General features: G+C 41.1%; 1 protein-coding gene across 2 annotated transcripts in view; it reads left to right on the top strand.

Moving 5' to 3' along the window:
- Nucleotides 1-17,567, top strand: part of RAPGEF5 (Rap guanine nucleotide exchange factor 5) — a 216,632-nt gene that overhangs the window by 101,535 nt on the left and 97,530 nt on the right. For both annotated transcript variants that reach the window (XM_050329335.1, XM_050329328.1), the window contains 2 exons: nt 1,436-1,484; nt 17,163-17,239. In XM_050329335.1, coding sequence (XP_050185292.1) covers nt 1,436-1,484; nt 17,163-17,239 — 126 coding nt within the window. The remainder of the gene's footprint in view (nt 1-1,435; nt 1,485-17,162; nt 17,240-17,567) is intronic.

Here is a 17,567-nt window from a genome sequence, read left to right on the forward strand (position 1 = left end):
CTCTGGTATAATGGCCTTCTGACACATGTAGAGCGTACTGCTGGGTGGCTGCTGAATATGTCATCAGTGGGTGCTGGAGTTATCATTGTGCTGAGATACCCTGACTTGTTTTATTCTGTCTTTCTGCAGAGACCAATACAATATTAACTGTTCTTCTTTCACATTTTCAAACTTTTCTTCAGAGTCATGAGAGTGGGATGTTGACAGTTGTTAGTAACTGTATTACTTTGGGGATCTTTTTTGGGCTTTGTGCCTTATTCTGATCAAACCACATCTTGTGAATGATGTTTGAAATTTTACATGCTTTCAGAAACTGGATGTCAAAACTCCCACTGCAGAATAGCCTTGAACTTTGCACAGGTCTGTTAGACAAGATGGCTAGTATGCACTGCTGGAGACTTTGAACAGAGGGGTCAAACAATCCCTACAAAAAATAGTTGAAATGACCCTTTTTTTAAAAATTTTTTTTAATACTAAAGGCAGGCTGTGTTAGGAAAATTTGGGAAACTGGAAGAAGATGAGAGGTGTTCAAAGAGTCTGAGAGTGTGGATGGGGCAGAGGAGGAGAAGAGCTGAGATGTATGCAGGACAGAGTGCCTGGAGTGCTGTAGGCCACGTGCAAGCAGCTACAGTGGGACAGATGATGGTGGTGAAGAAGTCTGAAGCGTAAGAATAATGCACAGAAAAAGGAATTGACCTATGCAGAAAAGTGGGTGTAGAGTTAAGCTGGCAAAAGAGGCAGTAGCTGCCCTTGTAGACAGTATAGGGAAAATATGAAGAATGCAGAGACAAGAGGGCAAGGAATGGAGCTGGCTAGCTTGGCAGGGCTCTGTCATCACAGGCCAGTGAGATAACCTGTAATACTGAAAATCAGATAGCTCTGACTTCTGCATGTTCATCTCAAGTCAAATTTTAGTCCTGAAACACTCAGCAATGCTGTTAGGAGAGGTTGTTTCCTCCTGAAAGATCCAAAAAGTTAATATAAATTATATACATGAACCTCAGACAAACCTCAGCATGGAGAACTTGCTTATATCCTAGAGTCACACATTAAATCCAGCATTACAGTGTGCTCATCAGAGGCAAAACAAATATGTAACAAGGAAAGGGAGAAACTTCAAGTGTGTACTTGTCAAACAGATATGCTGTGCAAATAAATGGCAGGTCGGGCTACTGAATTGCCCACTCCCTAAGGAATGTGTGGTATTTACATTAAATTAAATTAAAAACAAAAGAGTTGTCACAGAATGCCCAGCTGAAAAGGAAATAGATTTGCTAGGAAAACTGACTGGAGTTTCAAAACCAGATACCTGCATAATTCCATGTGCAGTTGACTGCTCCAAAGAATTGATAGCTGGTATTTTACCAGTGTTGAACTTTGTTTTGCTTGACTGTACTAGCAACTATAACCATCCTTTCTTTTCCTGATGTTTCAGGTACAAAGAGAACTGGCTGCTGTCATTGCCTTGAAAGCAAGGAAGTCAGGTGAGTAAGGCTGGATTTCAGAGGGGGTTTTGTAACACTGCTCCCTTTTGTCATTTATTGAAGTACTTGAATTGTCATTGCTGTCTTATTAACGGGGGAAGCAAAGATAGTGATGGAGAATCTGTGTATATAGCACAATGCAATTACAGTCAAGCTTCTTTTCCTCTAGCTCATTACATCACATCACATCACATCACATCTAATAAACTAGCTAATAAAGTTGGTGTTTTGTGGTAAAATCACGTGAATCTGAACTTGGGTCTCTTTCTGGCAAAAATCACTATTTTCTCTGGGCTGGCACTTTAGGAAAGAAGCTGATGTCTTTATTTCAGTTACATTTAAGACAAAGATCTTGATAAGTTTCTTATTATTTTTTTATGGCTCAGTATCTCGTACTGTCATCTTTTCCTTATACCTGTGTTTTACCTGCTCATCCAGGTGTTTTTCTTTATGCTAAAGCAAAAGGACGACTTCATGCACAAAAGTGTCCTTTCCTGTCTGGGCATTTTTATGGCTGTAAAGGAAATCTTTGTGATTGGGGCAGTAGAAGAGGAAAGGTAAATGGATAATTGAAAGTCTCTGACAGTAAAAGCATTTATAGCAAATGCTGCTGTTACAATGCAAAGGCACTGAAATATGTGGCCATCTCAGCTCTGTCAGGGTTTGGTTGCACAGATGCTTCAGAAAGTGGTATCTACATTGCTGAGCTGGAGTGGAAGCAAAGGATCTGTGTTTTCCAAGCACTGCATGGGAACTAACAAGACCTACTTGGCCAAACTTGACTCTATACAGGGTTAACTCTCTGATGTCTTCATATATAGAGCAGTTAATCTCTAGGAAATTGCATTGTATTTCTAGAGTAAAACATAGGTGGAGTTGCCTTAAGTTTTTAGTGGTTCCCAAAGCCATTCAGGTCTTTGGGAGTGTTGTCACTGAGCATCTCTTTGATCCTCAGTGATTTTTCTGAGAAATCAAGATCGTGGATCTTGCACTTCTTGAGCTATTTTTTGACCTGTTAATAATACTGCATCATAATATCTGTATATGTTTATCTGTGACTTATGAGTACATCACAAAATTTATTACACACAACACATGAGCAACACACATCATGGTATTTTAAATTGGAGGCATCGAGCAGATGTGGCAGGTGTTTCTGGAAAATCTTTTCTTGTGAAAATGTAAGTATGATAAAAATATTCGAGACACAGTTGGACGCATTTTTGTCCGGAAGTAGAGGTATCCATGGGTTACATCCAGAGTCATCTGCAGGTGTAAATCTGCAGGAAGTGAACACAAATGTAAGTGTGAATTCATACCTGAATTGCTTTTGTGTAGTATCTTTGCCTCTGAAACTGCTGTAGTAGTTGATGATGTTAACACCTCTCAGCTATTTGCCCTTACGTGGTATCACCCCAGTCCCACCTGACTTATACTGGCTGAATGGCTGAACATGGAAATCCTCCTGCCCTGACTGAGTGCAGAGAAAAACAGGCTATTTTAAAGAAGGGCTCAAGGTAATATTATCTTTTGCTGTCAAAGGGGCTAAGAGTGTGGTGCCATGTACTTTTTACTTACTGCTTATATGGGTGTAAGAAATCTCCCAGCTTCTCAGCAGTTGTGTCAGCAAATGCTATTGCTGCTACTAGCAATAAATAAAACTCTTTTCTCAAAATTAGTTGTTTTTAACCTGAATTAGCCTCTCATTTCCTTTTGGTGGATTGTTACATAAAAGGTTGTTTTAATAGAAAATGGAGTGGGAGTTGAATTAGGAATGAGGTGCAGGAGATGAAAATGGGAAGGAGGATATCTCTTGGAGTCTCCTTTATACTAGTGTACAACCCACACTGAGTAGGTAAAAATATTTTAGTTAAAAATCACAGCCTTAAATAAACAAAGCTCCCTATAGACCTTCGCAGTTCTGTCCAGACTTTCCTAATACATTAATGTAAACACTTTAAATATCTTTTTAGATCTGAAAAAAAGATACTTCTTTAGTCAGTTTAGCTAGTGCATGCTTGTTGTTGAAATTTGCATTTCTTTATGCCTCATCTTGGATGACTATAAAAAATGGGTACATGATCAGGCATAACTGTAAGGTCTAAGCTAAGTTAATGCCTTTAGTACAGTAGGTGCAGAGTAAATTAGGTGGTTGATTATGCTTATTTCATTGCTGATGGTAAATTCACAACATAGCAGTTACTGTTAGCAATCAAGCTGTGGTATGCTGTGCCTGGCGAAGTGAAGCATATTTCAGAGAACGTAATTCTGGAGCTGAAAGCCACAGCATCTGTCAAAGATATTGTTCCTCTAACCCTCTCCAAGACTCCATATAGTTCCAGGAAACAAGCCCCCGGAGATCAGACAAATAGTTTCTTTTGCTTTGAAATGAGCGAAACACGGCTTGTGGGCCAGCTGCCCTGGGGAGCTTCCAGGCTGGTGTGTGAATGGTGTGGGTGCTTGGCTCATCCACCCTGGAATTCATGAGTGGGGAGGGCAGGTGACAGGCATGGTCCTAACCTGCTGGCTGGAACCTGCCTGCAGTGGATACTCGGTTCATTAACCAAAACCTTTCCTAGAGACCAGCAGCCCACAACTCAAAGCTGTTGTGCAGTGGTTTGGTGGTTTTTAAATTGCAGTGTTTCAAAATACTTCCTCTAGATAGCTGGTTAGCATTACCAGTTGGAGGGAAAAAAAAAAAAAAAAGAAGAAGGTATTTTTGCTTTATGCAAAGACTAGGTAATTTGTTCCTGAATTGCTTTAATTTCTGGATATTGTGCTAGAAAAACTGGGTGATTAAAACCTTTGTCTTACTTGTCTAGGACTGCTGCAGTAATCACTATGTTGTATTGCATGGAAAGTGTTATCTATACATGCACACAAACACCACAGATCCTGCTGCAAAGGGTGAAGAGGTTCCAAGTAGGAAGGTTTGCTATGTTTGGAGGGGGGATAATATTGCCTTTGGTTACCTGTGTGAAACTGTTTTTGTTTTCAATGAATCTGGGTTTGCATAGGTGAAGTAGTAATTACAACTGTGAGAGTTCTGTCTGTCTCAGAGACTTAAACACTGTATCTACTGACAGAAAGTTTTGAAAACCAAGGTAGGCACCTGAGCCTGCTGTGGAGTAGGGCAGAGTATCAAATTCTTGCTAGTACAGGATCTGACTTGATGGAGAATGTCAGCTACCAGTAAATAAAAACCCAGAGCGGTGTGGGGTAGAATACCTTTCCCCAAGAGGCATTCTTCTGTTTTTACTGTGGGGTAGAAGAATAGGAGAAACTCATAAAGCTGACAGATGCTGAAGGAAAAATCAGGAACCTGAAAAATCAAAAACTTCTGTGCTGTGGAAAAAAGCTCAGTTTCTATGTTCCAGATGTGTACTGCAAGTAAACCACTCTGATAGCAAGGCTGACAGAGGTACTTGTGAGCCCTCATGCAGAGGGAGCTCAGCATTTTTAACTTCTTTGCAAATAAAACCAGAACATGGTAAAATAAAGGTCTGTAATTCAGAAACTTTGATGGACCTCAGTAACGCTCTTGACTTGGAAGCACATTTATATTTCATTAGAATAAAGCTCTCATGATAAAGGTGACCTAAGTGGGGGAAACGAGCTTGTGCACTTCTCTGTGGCCTATAAAAATACATTGAAATTGTTCTTGCCTAACCTTAGAAATAAACAGATGAAATGATGTCTTCTGTGGTTTGGTAAAAGGTCTGGCGAAGCAAGTAACTGGAGCAGAAGTGAAATTTTGTCTTTAATTGCAGGCACTTGGCATTAAATTGTTGTGTTTGTTTATACCTTGCTGGCTTCTGATGGCTTTTGCAGATGTGCTGAAACATAATAGAAATGCAGCCTCTAGTCTAAAGGTTTGCAGGGGTTGGCATTTATCTCAATTTCTCGTCATGGCTCATGACATGTTTGTTATGCGTTAGAGATGGTAGCTAAAACAAGGATGAAAAGCAGCAAATAGCCTGAGGCTGGAGGCTTTAGCCGGTGGCATAGCTACACGGGTACATCTGAACTGATCAAAACCTGTCAGGTAGGTGCTTTGTACTGGCGTTAATCCCATCCACAAACAAGATGCTGAGCATTTCTGTACATGAACCTGGCTGCACCCCATGGCATCACCCAGCAAATCCCTTTATGCCTAAAAGAATTTCTATAACTTTATTAGTTCAAAGGATCAATTGATAAGAACATGGCTCTGGTCTTTGTTTTTAGGAATACAGAGGCTAATTAAGATAATAGCTGACAAAGTATGGATGAGGTAGGAAGAGGGTGACTGCAGCTTCTCCCCAGGCATTGCTGCGGCAGGGCTGTGGAGGCTTTTTCCTCCCACTGTGAAGGGCAGGGCAGCCACAAAAGCCCTAGCACTTGTGTGTTGTTTTGGTCCCTCTTAAGAATGACATTCAAGTTTCCACTCTATAATTAGATGCATTTTAGTCATGCCATTTTTGAATTGACTACCTCTATTGATTTTTTTCAACAGCTCATTTACATTTTATTTATAATAATTTTATAATAAGATGACTTTTGCAATGTATTAGCTTCATATTTGAGATCTTCTGGCTTGCCTCTACCGTATTCTGACATATATATATGCGTATCCACCCTTCCCCTTTTCTTTTGAATTGCTTCTGTCAGAACCTAACTGCCTATATGATTTCCTTAGTATTTTTATTTCTGTGCAGACGATTCAATATGAAGCAGTCACTGGGGCTTGAGCTTTGCCGACATGAATGAAAAGCAAGCTGTGAACAGCTATTCCTTTTCCCAGCGACTGCACCACCTCTACAGCACGGCTGTCAGAGCTGATTGCGTGACTCGACTCAAACACACTCCAGGCAATGTCAGACCGGTTAAACACATGAGAACAGTCAGGCTGGGTCAGGTTATAAGTCCAGCCAGCTCCGATCCTACTGTGAGTGATGAGTAGCGGATGCTTAAAGTAGAGAAACAGAACAAGTACAAACAGTCCTTCTGATGTATGTACTCAGCATTTACCAGCCTATGATAGAGGGATTTTGCCGTACCCACACTGTTGTGTTAGGTAGACCTCACTGGACCTTTTCTTCATTAATTTATCAAATTACCTTCATCGTCTCTTATGTCAGCAAGTCCTACGATTCAAGTGTGTGGTATGTGAAAGTGTATTTTTTTCTTGTTTATTTTAAACACATTCCCCATGCCCCCCACTCTGTTGTGATATAGCTCTTTGGTAACAGAAAGTGGTGAATTATCCTTTTCCTGATCATCATCATACTATTCAAGATTTTGTCCACATCTGTCTTACCCCTGTGAGTTGTCTCATTTCCAAGCTATGTTGGTAGTCATTCCTCATACCAAATCTAGTCTGTTAAATCTGATCATCTTTGCTGTATCTATTGAATTATTTTTGAGATAGGGCAGTCAGAGCAGCTTATAGTGTAGTAGCAGCCTGTGCTAGAGTTGGCACAAAGTGAGGGTGTCAGCTTCTTATTAGAGTGAGGAGGTAGAGAGATGTGGGAAGGAGCCCAGAAAGACTCTTTGGACAGTAGTTTTATCAGCTTTGTTAACTCAGGAAACTTCATCTTTACCATTCAGCCCATTTCCCCAAGTAGCACAGATCCTTGTGAGACTTCTTTATTACACCATAATTAGCAAAAACTTTGTCATTTGGCTATCTGAATGTCCTGTGTTATGCCATTGAATTTGCAGGTTTTATGAACAAGCAGATGTACAATATCTCTTACTCAAGTAAGACGTTATTTTGTTACAACTTCAAATTCCTCCAAGCATTCACTTGTTTAAAATGAAGGTCAGAATTATCAAAATGTGCAAAATGAGAGTTCTTCTTCAAATGGTACTAATAGCATTCACCCTGGAGGAATGGCCACTCAAAATGAAGGTGCAGGAGTATCATGCTTGTGTTAGGTCATGATAACTATATCTTTACTTTTCCTCTGCCCACTGAAATGTGGTTCACAATAAAAGATTCACCTGAAAAACATAGCTAGCAATATTTTAAAAGTTACGCTGTGCTTTAAGGATTTTAGGTCTTGAAGTAAGGGAGGTAATCTTGTTTTGTTTAGCCTGGAGAAGAGGAGACTGAGGGTAGACCTCATTGCAGCCTTCAACACCCTCATGAGGGGAAGTGGAAGGGCAAGTACTGATCTCCTCACTCTCGTGACCAGTGGCAGGACTCAAGGGAATGGCATGAAACTGAGTCAAGGGAGGTTTAGGCTGGATATCAAGAAAAGGTTTTTCACCCAGAGAGTGGTTGAGCACTGGAACAGCCTCCTCTGGGAGGTCATCACAGCACCAAGTCTGTCTGAGTTCAAGAAGTGTTTGGACAATGCTCTCACACACATGGTGGTGATTCTTGGGGTGTCCCGCTCAGGGCCAGGAGTTAGACTTGGTGATCCTCATAGGTCCCTTCCAGCTCTGCATATTCTATGATTCTAATAACATTGACGTCTTTAAGTAATGCTTTTAAAACATTTTAGGCCTTACTGAAGGGAATCCCTGCCCTTAGGGACCAATGTCTTGTTGCAGCACATGGGTTTCTTCCATTACTCCTGAGATCAAGCACACCAAGAAAATGACAGCACTTCAAAAGGGCGGTCCCCTTCCGAGCCCTGGGGAATGGTGCTCCTGGTGTTGGCTGCTCAGGAACTCTGTGTGTGACACACACACAGAGCTCTAATGTGCTGTGACTGAATCTGTGATCACCTGCTTTGTGCCCACCCTGGGCAATGTTGGGGATGGGAAGTCCCTGGACAAAATCAGTGAAAGGACTACAAAGGATACTTGACAGCCTATGTGTATTCAATAGCTGATATAAGGCAGAATGGATTCTGAGTCTTGGAAAAAGAAAAAAAAGAGCTCTCTGGTGGGAATTAGGATGAGAGGGATTTTGGCAGTTTGTGGTTTTGTTTTTGCAGTTGTTGTAGAACTTTGTGTGTAGTTTTTCCTGTGTGATCTGTAAGGTCCTCACATAGAAAAAATGAGCAATGCAGAATAGCTGCATAGGTGAAAGATATTTTGCTCATACGCAAAAAGGGTTAGCACAGTACGGTGGGAAAGACAGCAGTAGTGCAAAATAAAAAAAAGCCATCCTCTAGGTGAGTGGTTTTTTTGCTAGGGCTTTTTGAGAGGCATTTACAGTGAGTTCACAAAATTTATTTATTCAAAGTCCTCTTTGTTTCCTGCTCCTTTTCTGGCCATGCCTGGGGGGTGTTTCCATGGAATAGAGAGCAGTGTTTCACTTTGCACCAGCCTGCTCAACAACTGCCCTTACCTTCTTGTTTGATCTGTTCCCAGCAGTCATTCTCTGATCACATAATGGGCTCTTCTCCATCCTTCCATCATCTTGTTTCAGGCAACACTGCTATAGATACGTTCACTGCCACGTGAATTTTTTTTTTTTATTTTAAATATCATGCACATGAGAACAAATGTCTAAAAGTACTGGGTAAAAATTAAAACTTTCTGCATTCAGACATTAAATAGTTTTCCTTGAGCTGCTATTGGTACAAAAAAAATTGGTTTTATCTGTTGCTGTAGTAATCCTAGTGTGTTTGCGTGTGGTTTTCAACTTTTTTTCCCCTGATAAAAAATACGACTTCATATGTTCACAAAGTGGGTGTAAAAATGTGGCTTTATCTTTGTATGCATCACAAAGGGCCAGGCATGGGAAACCAAACCTTCTCTGGCCACATAAATCAACAATAGTTGATTATCTATTAAAAAATGCCTCGTTTAAACTGAGGTTTGTTCTTCCTGTGGTCATACAGATGCAGTGGGAAGGAATGGCACCTTAATGGTGTGGGGGTCAGCAAGACCAAATCTACATCTGCCAGCCTCCTTTCTTACCTCCCTGGCTTTGCTCTTGTTTAGATGGCAGATTCTGACCCTTGCTGTTATCTGTTCCTTTTGATAAACTCTGCAATGAGAGGAAACGTTTTTGCATCATTTTTGGGAGTCCTGTTTCCTATTTGAGATCTGAGAAATGGCTTGTAGCACTGAGACCCTCGGGAACTTATTTTTCTGCATGGAAACTAGACCAGCATAATGAGTTCCTCTGTGCAAATTCAATATTAGTTCTACACCTAAGGTCAAGCAGAAGTTAATGACCATTCTTTACATACAGAAATCAGTTATGAGACCAACATTACATTTCGCTCTTTTGTAATTGTAAAATAAAACGCTGGAGTAATTTATGTTAAATTGATTTAAACTACAAAGCATAAATACCATAGAATCCCAGATTAGTGTTTGAGAGAAAATGTCATCATTGTCACTTGTGCAATAGTTCATTCACTGACTGCACCTTTATTCTGTCCCATGCTTGGTGCTTGCTGTGCTTTTTTAGATACAGAGGTGCTGAACAATGCTGTAAGCCAGAGTCTGTCTTTAATAATTTTTGCATTTTCTTTGTTTCTTTAATTAGCTGATTTACTCAGCTGATTGCACAGCTGTCTGGGCAACACCCCCCCAGGGGTCTGCCAACTGTTTCAGAGATATGTAGTATACTCAGTGAAGGGAAATCTGCACGATAATTTGCATATATATATGCAGAAATAGTGGGAAGGAATGAGAAAGCTCAAAGGCAATTTTTGTATTGCCAATAAAGGGAAACATGTAAAGGATGAGCTTAAAAAGCTTTCTCTTTTCAGTAATTTCTGAGAAAAGATTACAGTTTCATGGTAAATAAGGAACCAATTCTCAGTTGGAGGGTTTTGTTCTTGGGATTATTGCTGTCTCTTATATACAGCTTCTGCGGATTTCAGAGATACTCAGTGCTTGTTAGTTTTGCCCCTTTAATTTGGTAACAGAACTTGGAAAATACAGGAGCATGCACGAGGACATGGCCTGTTCCAAAATGGTCCCAAATCTGAGGTTTGCAAAGCTTTTACTGGCTACTCATCTTCCTTTCCATTGCTCAGCACTAGTGCTTTATGTAGCCTAGAGGATCTGGCTTTTAGTTTCCCCAGTGGTGTCAGTATGAGCTATTCATTTTTTTCCACTCTGATAAATTAATAAGCATCAGCAAACATTATAACACTGTCAAACAGCTCAGAGCTGCCATAGTAACCAGTCTCTCTAGAGCTTGCTGTATACCCTCCACAAAGAATAACAAGGGATACCACAAGCTCCATTGTTCAAAATAATGGAAATTAGCTTAGAGTTATGTGACCTAAAAAAAGGGGGGGAGGGGTTACTGTTTTTCTTTTAAGCTTCATGTCAACAACTTTGTTTGGAAAAAACAACAACAAATCAAAAATAACCAACCAACCAAGCAAACAAACAAACAACCCCCCAAAAACCAGAAAACAAACCAGAAGAGAAGCATGATTCTCAAAAAATTTGGGAGATAAGGAGAATGCTAGAAGTTGTGAGCTTCCTAGCAGCTGACAATAAATCAACTAGTGCAGGCTGCTAGCAATTCTGGAGCCTTCCCCGGGGGAATGTTGTTTCAGATTCCTGAGGTCTTTTCAACAGTGTTGGTTTGGCAGGGACAGAAAAAACCCAGGGTATAATCATCCTGCAGGGATGAGGCAATGAAAATCGGTTGCCTTGTCAAGTAAACAAAGTTCTCCTGTTCAGAAGTAGGCTCTTTACCACTTCCAAGGTGGTATATGTCTCTTATCTGTAGAGGGCATGTAGATGCCTTTTACTTGCTGACTAGAAAAAAGAGATTCTTATATGAATTTTGATCACGGAGTACTGAAAGGATTGAAATCTCACAAAGGCCAGAGTGGTTTGATGTTCTAGGATGTTAGCAGGTTAAAGAACAACACTAAATAATAAATTAACATCCTGATTTGAAATGAAGTAGCATCACTGAGAACATGAGTGATGTAGCCTAAGGGGTGACCAAGCTTTGAATGTGGAGCAGAGCTAGCTCTGGAGCAGCTGTGGGGACAGGTGAACCTGGCAGCATTGGTACAGCTGGGATTTCACATGATCAAGCTGCTACCAAGGCTGTGCCTGAGGATTTGCAATGGGCTAAGCAATTTCAGTCTTAGGAGCAGCCTAGGGCAGCGCAGAGGCAAACTGCATGTCTGCCAAGGGGTTTATGGGCTCGTTGTCCCCAAAAGGCAGTCAGTCCTGGTTGCGTTGTTGGGCTTTGCAGCAAGCTCAAGGGCTGAAGCTGGAAGTTGTGTGGCACAAGGGTTCTGGCAGCAGCTGTAGCTTGAGGGGTGCCCTGTCCCATGCCTGCTGCCTGGATGTTCTCTTCTCAACTAGTTCATCAAACTGAGCCAGATCAATAGTAATCCTTTGCCAATTCACAAGTCCCAAATGCCTTATGGTAGCACAGAGAGGGAATAGTCAGTGCTGGAGGTGAGGGACAGCCAGCAGTGATGGGGGGCCAAGCTGGCTTTCTGGAATGACCATGTGGGTGCCATCCAGAGTGAGGTGCTTGGAGATGGACAGATGTCCCTGCCTGCTGTTCAGCAGCAAAGTGGTTAACTGTGATGATAGTCCTCTCTTAAACATTTAAATAATTAGCTTTCACAGTTAACACCCTATTAAGCCAAAGGGAGGAAGTTCACACCTCTCCTGGTGTTATTGTTCTAGTCTGGCTGGCTGCAGTAGCAGAATGACGCTAGTACCTTGGTTTGTGCTGTGAAGGTTATCTTTGCAGCCAGAAGGGGTAGAAAGAAGAAATTTCATTTGTAGGAAAGGAAGAAAGCACAATACAGCAAAGCCTCTGGGAAGATTGCAACACTGTGGGTTCCAGGGCTTGGTTTATGTGTGGATTTTTTTTTTAACTATCCTTTCCACTTGCAGTTCAGTAAATGATTCTGATATGTTGAGCAAGACAAAGTATTAAAATTAATTAATGTGCATTGTATTATTTTGTAGCTTTAAAATCTTACTTATCAATGTGATTAATTTACCTTCATATTCGGTGGCATACAGAACAGTGTATCATAGAGGCACTGCTCTGTGTGTAACCCTGGCCCCCTTGGCAGATTCTTCCATAGGCAGGAGAAGGTCCATAGTGCTGCCTAGCTAAGGTGAGCCCTTTAGCATTCCTGTAATGCTCCGTGTTGCTGAGGAAGACAAAGTCTTTCCAAGGCCTTAAATCTACATTAAACTTTGTGGTGTGGCTGTAAAAGCCAGGGAGCACCGTTGGTTGGTTCCAGTGTGAGCGATGGACACATTCCCTTTCCTTTATCACTCCCAGGTGATGGCCGATTCTGCTGACATAGCTGGTATAAAATGATTTACTTTTGTTTCTTATTTCTTCGTTATTTTTTTCTGCTGATTTATTGAGCTGAAATGGGATTACTAAAGGACAAGGCTCTCCCCCTCAAGAACTCTCTGTTCCAACATTAGTTTACAGAAGAATCTGCTAGCAAAATCTCGTCTCTGATCTGTGGGGGCACAAGGAACTTAGTTTGGATGATGGCCCTTGTGATACTTAAGTGACCATAAAAAGTCAACATCCTGAATTCCCTTGGCTGATTTGCAAAAGGATACGTTAGAACTGCACATTAGCAAGCTGATGCTCATTTGACATCTTTTTCTTTAATGCATGGTGACCTTTATTCCAAAGAAGGAGAAATGCTGCAGGTAGAAAGGGAATTGGTCACTCTATATGTGTTTGCATTTTTTTTTCTGTCTCTGGTCTCAAGCTTGAACCCAAACATAACATTTCATAGATACATATAGATCAGGGTAAACCACCTTTGCCTTTCCCTGTTGCTGCTGCTTTGTAAAACGTGCTGGGATATTAGTATCAGGGAGCAAAGCTGGATTTATGCTGGCAGAGAAGGAAACATTTGGCTCAGCTCCAAAGTTCACAAGTTTTTTGTATGTACAGTTCCAGAATCAACACTTGCCTGCAAAATACTTTCCCATCCCACCCTAAGTTTCCGCTCACTTTTCCTATGCTTGAATTTGCGGTGTCAGAACTTTTCTATTAAAACAATAAATGACCAACTAACAGTAAGTGGGAAATTATCCTTGAATTCTTATTTTTTTATGACAGAACTTGTGTTGCATGTGCAATAGCCTGTGAGGGCAGCACGTGGGCCAACTCAAGGGGTGTCCATGAGTTGTTATGGGGTTAGGAGGTACACTGTGTATAGAAATACTGCAGTCAATTTCTTATGCATGAGGGTGATGATCCACAGTGACATAAATTTCTAAATATACCAGAATATTTTAGGGAATATGTGTTCTTCCTGTTTTATAGACAAAGCTCATAGGAACCTTTTCCTACAGAAAGCAAGAAAATATAATTAAGGGTTGTTGCTTGTCTGTGTGGCCACTTCAGTCTTCAAGGGACCGTGTTCTTGTGATGGAAAAAAAGTATGAAGTGGTGTGATTCCTTAAGTATTGCTCCCTGGGTGTAGTTAAATGGTTCAATTGTGGCTGGTTCTTATGGGTTTGGATAAGAGGCAAGGAGGTAACAAAAACCAAGGTTGTGATGGAAATTTCATAAAAAAGAGACCAGCTGTTCCCACTTTCCCAAGAGAGCTGCAAGAACGTCAGTGTGAGGTCTGGGATTTATTTTTTTTCCTTTAAGAAAATATTTACTGATTCTTTTCTACATTCCTTACACAGTCTAAACAACATTAAAGCCAAGGAGAGCTGGGTTTGGATTAGGAACTTTTTCAGGTTTTTTTAGAATTGAGCTATTAAATTGCTGATATAAACCACGATTTTTTTTTTTTAAGGTGTTCAATTTTTTTTTTTTTTAAGGTGTACACCCTAAACTGGGGTAATTTTCTCATCATCTTTAAAATTGCTCATGCTAAAATTGTTCAACACCCAAGGATACCTGTATGCACTAGGGGTTGTGAACATGTACCCTCTTTGTCTTTCCCTTTGTGCCAGGTAAGAGCTATTACTGCCCTCGATTCCGGGTGTTTGCTGTTTGTCATTATCTCCCCGGGGAGGTACTGTCCCCTCAGCACGGTGCTGCTCCTCGAATGTCTGCCTGTTTACTTTCGTTAAAGATGTTCTGGGGTGTTTGCATTGGCACTGGGCGGGAAGGGGACACTTGTAACAGAGGCCTGTGACAAGAAGCCAATTGGCAGCCACTAACCTTTTCCCCTGGCACAGCTGTTTTCAGAGCGCCCATCTGCTCAGCCTTGTCAGAAAAGCTGGCTGGATCAATGTAAATCACTTAAACCTGGACGCCTGGTCTTGTTACTAGCAAGGTGCCACTCCTTTAAATGCCGTGATTAATAGCCAGAGTCTGTGGGGATATTTTGCCCATCATGGCTACAGCAAATTGATTTTAGGAGAAATCAGAAAATTGAAAAGAGAGCTGGGGAAATGTGTTTCTGCTAACGCAGCCGCAGACTCAACATTTTGAGCAATTGCTCAACCAACCAATTTTTAGCATTTGTTAGTGCCTTCTGGCGTTGCAATGTTCCTCTCTCATGCAGGTTGTTCTGACTAGCGTTCAGCAAAGGGATGTCCTGAGCAGTCTGTGTTTCCCACAGCAAAAATAGGTAGAACAGGCACATGTGGGAGTGTGCAAGAGGATGAGGCAGCTCTTGGGGAGGAAGGCTGGGAAGTGGGTTACAAGGGAAGGGACTGCCCAGAGCCCCTAGCCTGGTTGGGTGGAGTAAATTACCTTTTGAACTCCCGACCTGCACTAGGAAAGCAGGGGCCACACATGACTGTTCAGGCCATCCCACTAGTTATTTTGTCATGGGGTTGTTCTTGTTCCAAGCCGGGGCACGGATATGCCACAGTGTCTCAAGCACATTTTGATTTTACCTAGCTTTAAATGCTGCTGGGATCTAATGCCCATTATACATGCTTTCTGTTATAGCTGTGGTCTGACCCTGTTTTTTCAGCAACCACCTTGAATTTCAGAGGTTGGCTGGTAAAGTGATATGTACAAACCCACTGGTGAAGATTTATATCAGAACTCTGTTTTCCTTTGATAACGGATTTGAAAAGATCCCTGCATGGAATAAACTGTATTGACAAAATTACTTATTTACCCTTTTATAATTACATTTTCATTACTTTTTTTTTTTTTGGACAGCATAACTGTGGGGTAAGAAAGAAAAATTATATCCTATATGGCATTGCAGTATCAGCAGAAATCCACAGAAAAAGAAAATAAATCCATATGCTTTATTTTGGAGGTCAAGAACACTCCAAAGTTACTTTTCTTCTAAGTTGCTGGATGCTGCGTAAATGTCAGGCTGGTTTTTGTCTGCAGCAGCCCCAGAGCACCCAAGCAGACACACCAAGCTGGACCTCACAGTTCGTGTTACATGTATTAGCTAGACCATGGTAAGCTGGTTGTGTGTCCAAAGACTCAGTCTGAGGGCTGAGGAGAATGTAGCTGAGAGTGCCTGGTGAAGGTAACACGGCTACCTGCCAGCCCTTCTCCTGCTCCCTCAACAGCTGATCTGTTCATCAGTCAAATCCTGGGCTGCCTCAGCTCACAGACATAATTTTAAGGCAAAACTCCACTGGTGATCCTTGTCAGAAAACACTGTGCTGTGGGCTGTGGCTGTTCACATACAGCCTGACAACCAGCTCAGGTACTCATGGGTGAAGGAGAGAGGAGATAGGCAGGAGGAAACACACTAGCTCAATCTTCCTACCCATCCCTCAAAGCCGTGAGCCTGGCATTTTTTAGGAAATGGATTTGGCAGCTCTACCACTTCAAGGACACTTTTGGTGTCACAACTGCTATGGCTACACCAGGAAATCATTCAATGTATACTCAAGATTGATGATATTTGAGTATGGTTCTTCTAAGTAAATGAGTACAGTGTAAGGTAAAGTCACATGTGTTTCATCGAGTCTGATGCTCCTAACCTGCCATATGTCATGTTTCAGACTGTCTGAGGGCTTAATGTCCCACCAAAATACAGCATGTGGGTGTGTTGACTGAAAGGGTATCATGGGATACAGGTAGCAAAAATGCTAATAGATACAGCTGTTTGCAATACAGAAGACTGAGTCGTCCCTTCAGAAGAGGTTCCTTGTTCTTCTAGCTAGGTGAACTGCTAAGTCTGGTTTTGACCCTTCTGGGGATTACAAGTTTGATACAAAACTTTTTTCTTGAAAGTCTGGCAAAACTTGCTGATGTTAAGTGGTTTAAGTTATGTTAATTGAGCGAGGTTATTGGTTTCTCCTATTATGCCAGCAGCAAAGAACTTTCAATAGTACATCTTCTGCTACCATTTACTTCTGCAGATGACTCTCATGGGTAGTTGTGGTGTTTGTTGAGATTGAGATCACTTTGCTTACAAAGAATTTTCCAAGTCTGAGGTGAGGGATAAATCTGCTTATTTTGTTTAGTCTGAATTGATGTTGTGCAATATAATGGAAGTAAAGGGAGACCTGATTTTTTATTCCTTATGAGTCATGAGGTCTTGTTACAATGTATGGAAAAAGTGGAATTTCCTCAAATGTCATTGTTTTTATCAGGACTAATAGTAGCATGAATATAAGTATTTAGTACTGGATTTTACTGCCTGGGAAAAAGTAAAGTAAACTGTATTTAGCTTTGTCTGAACCCAATAAGGTGCACCTTACAGGATCTGTCCAAAATCACTCAAGGAGTTAACTAGAATGCTGAAGTTTAAACAAGATTTCTTGAATGGTCATCCTCTTTGACCTAAATGGGGCCATGCTGCTTTGCTGCTTCTTGTGATTAAAACCTGCCTACTTTCAATGTAGTCTTTCTTATTTTAGCAATCTGTCAAAATGAAGAAAACAGCAGTCAAGAAATAAGAGGACTAGAAGAGCTCAAGGATACCTCTGATGCACAGGTAAATGTGTAAGATTAATGGAGTCTTGGGAATGTTTTCAGATCTACAAGTTGAAGAACTGTTCTGTACAGTGAGCATATAGGAAGGAGAAAGTCTGCTGGATCTCATTTTATGTGGCTATTTAGAATACGATTGATGATTATTCTGGGAATTAATCCCATGATGTTGCAATTGGACAGCATTCTTCAACTATCTTTCTGCTCCTTTTAGATAATACACATAGCATATACCAGATGTGAAAGTAAAATGAGATGTGTTTTAGGAGGCGAGGGCATATGACATTTTGATTGAATTTTAATCACTGTAAGTAGACATGCAATGAAATGAG

Source organism: Myiozetetes cayanensis, unplaced genomic scaffold (genome assembly GCF_022539395.1).
Source record: "Myiozetetes cayanensis isolate MyiCay16 unplaced genomic scaffold, myiCay2020 scf1, whole genome shotgun sequence".
Classification (NCBI taxonomy): Eukaryota; Metazoa; Chordata; class Aves; order Passeriformes; family Tyrannidae; genus Myiozetetes; species Myiozetetes cayanensis.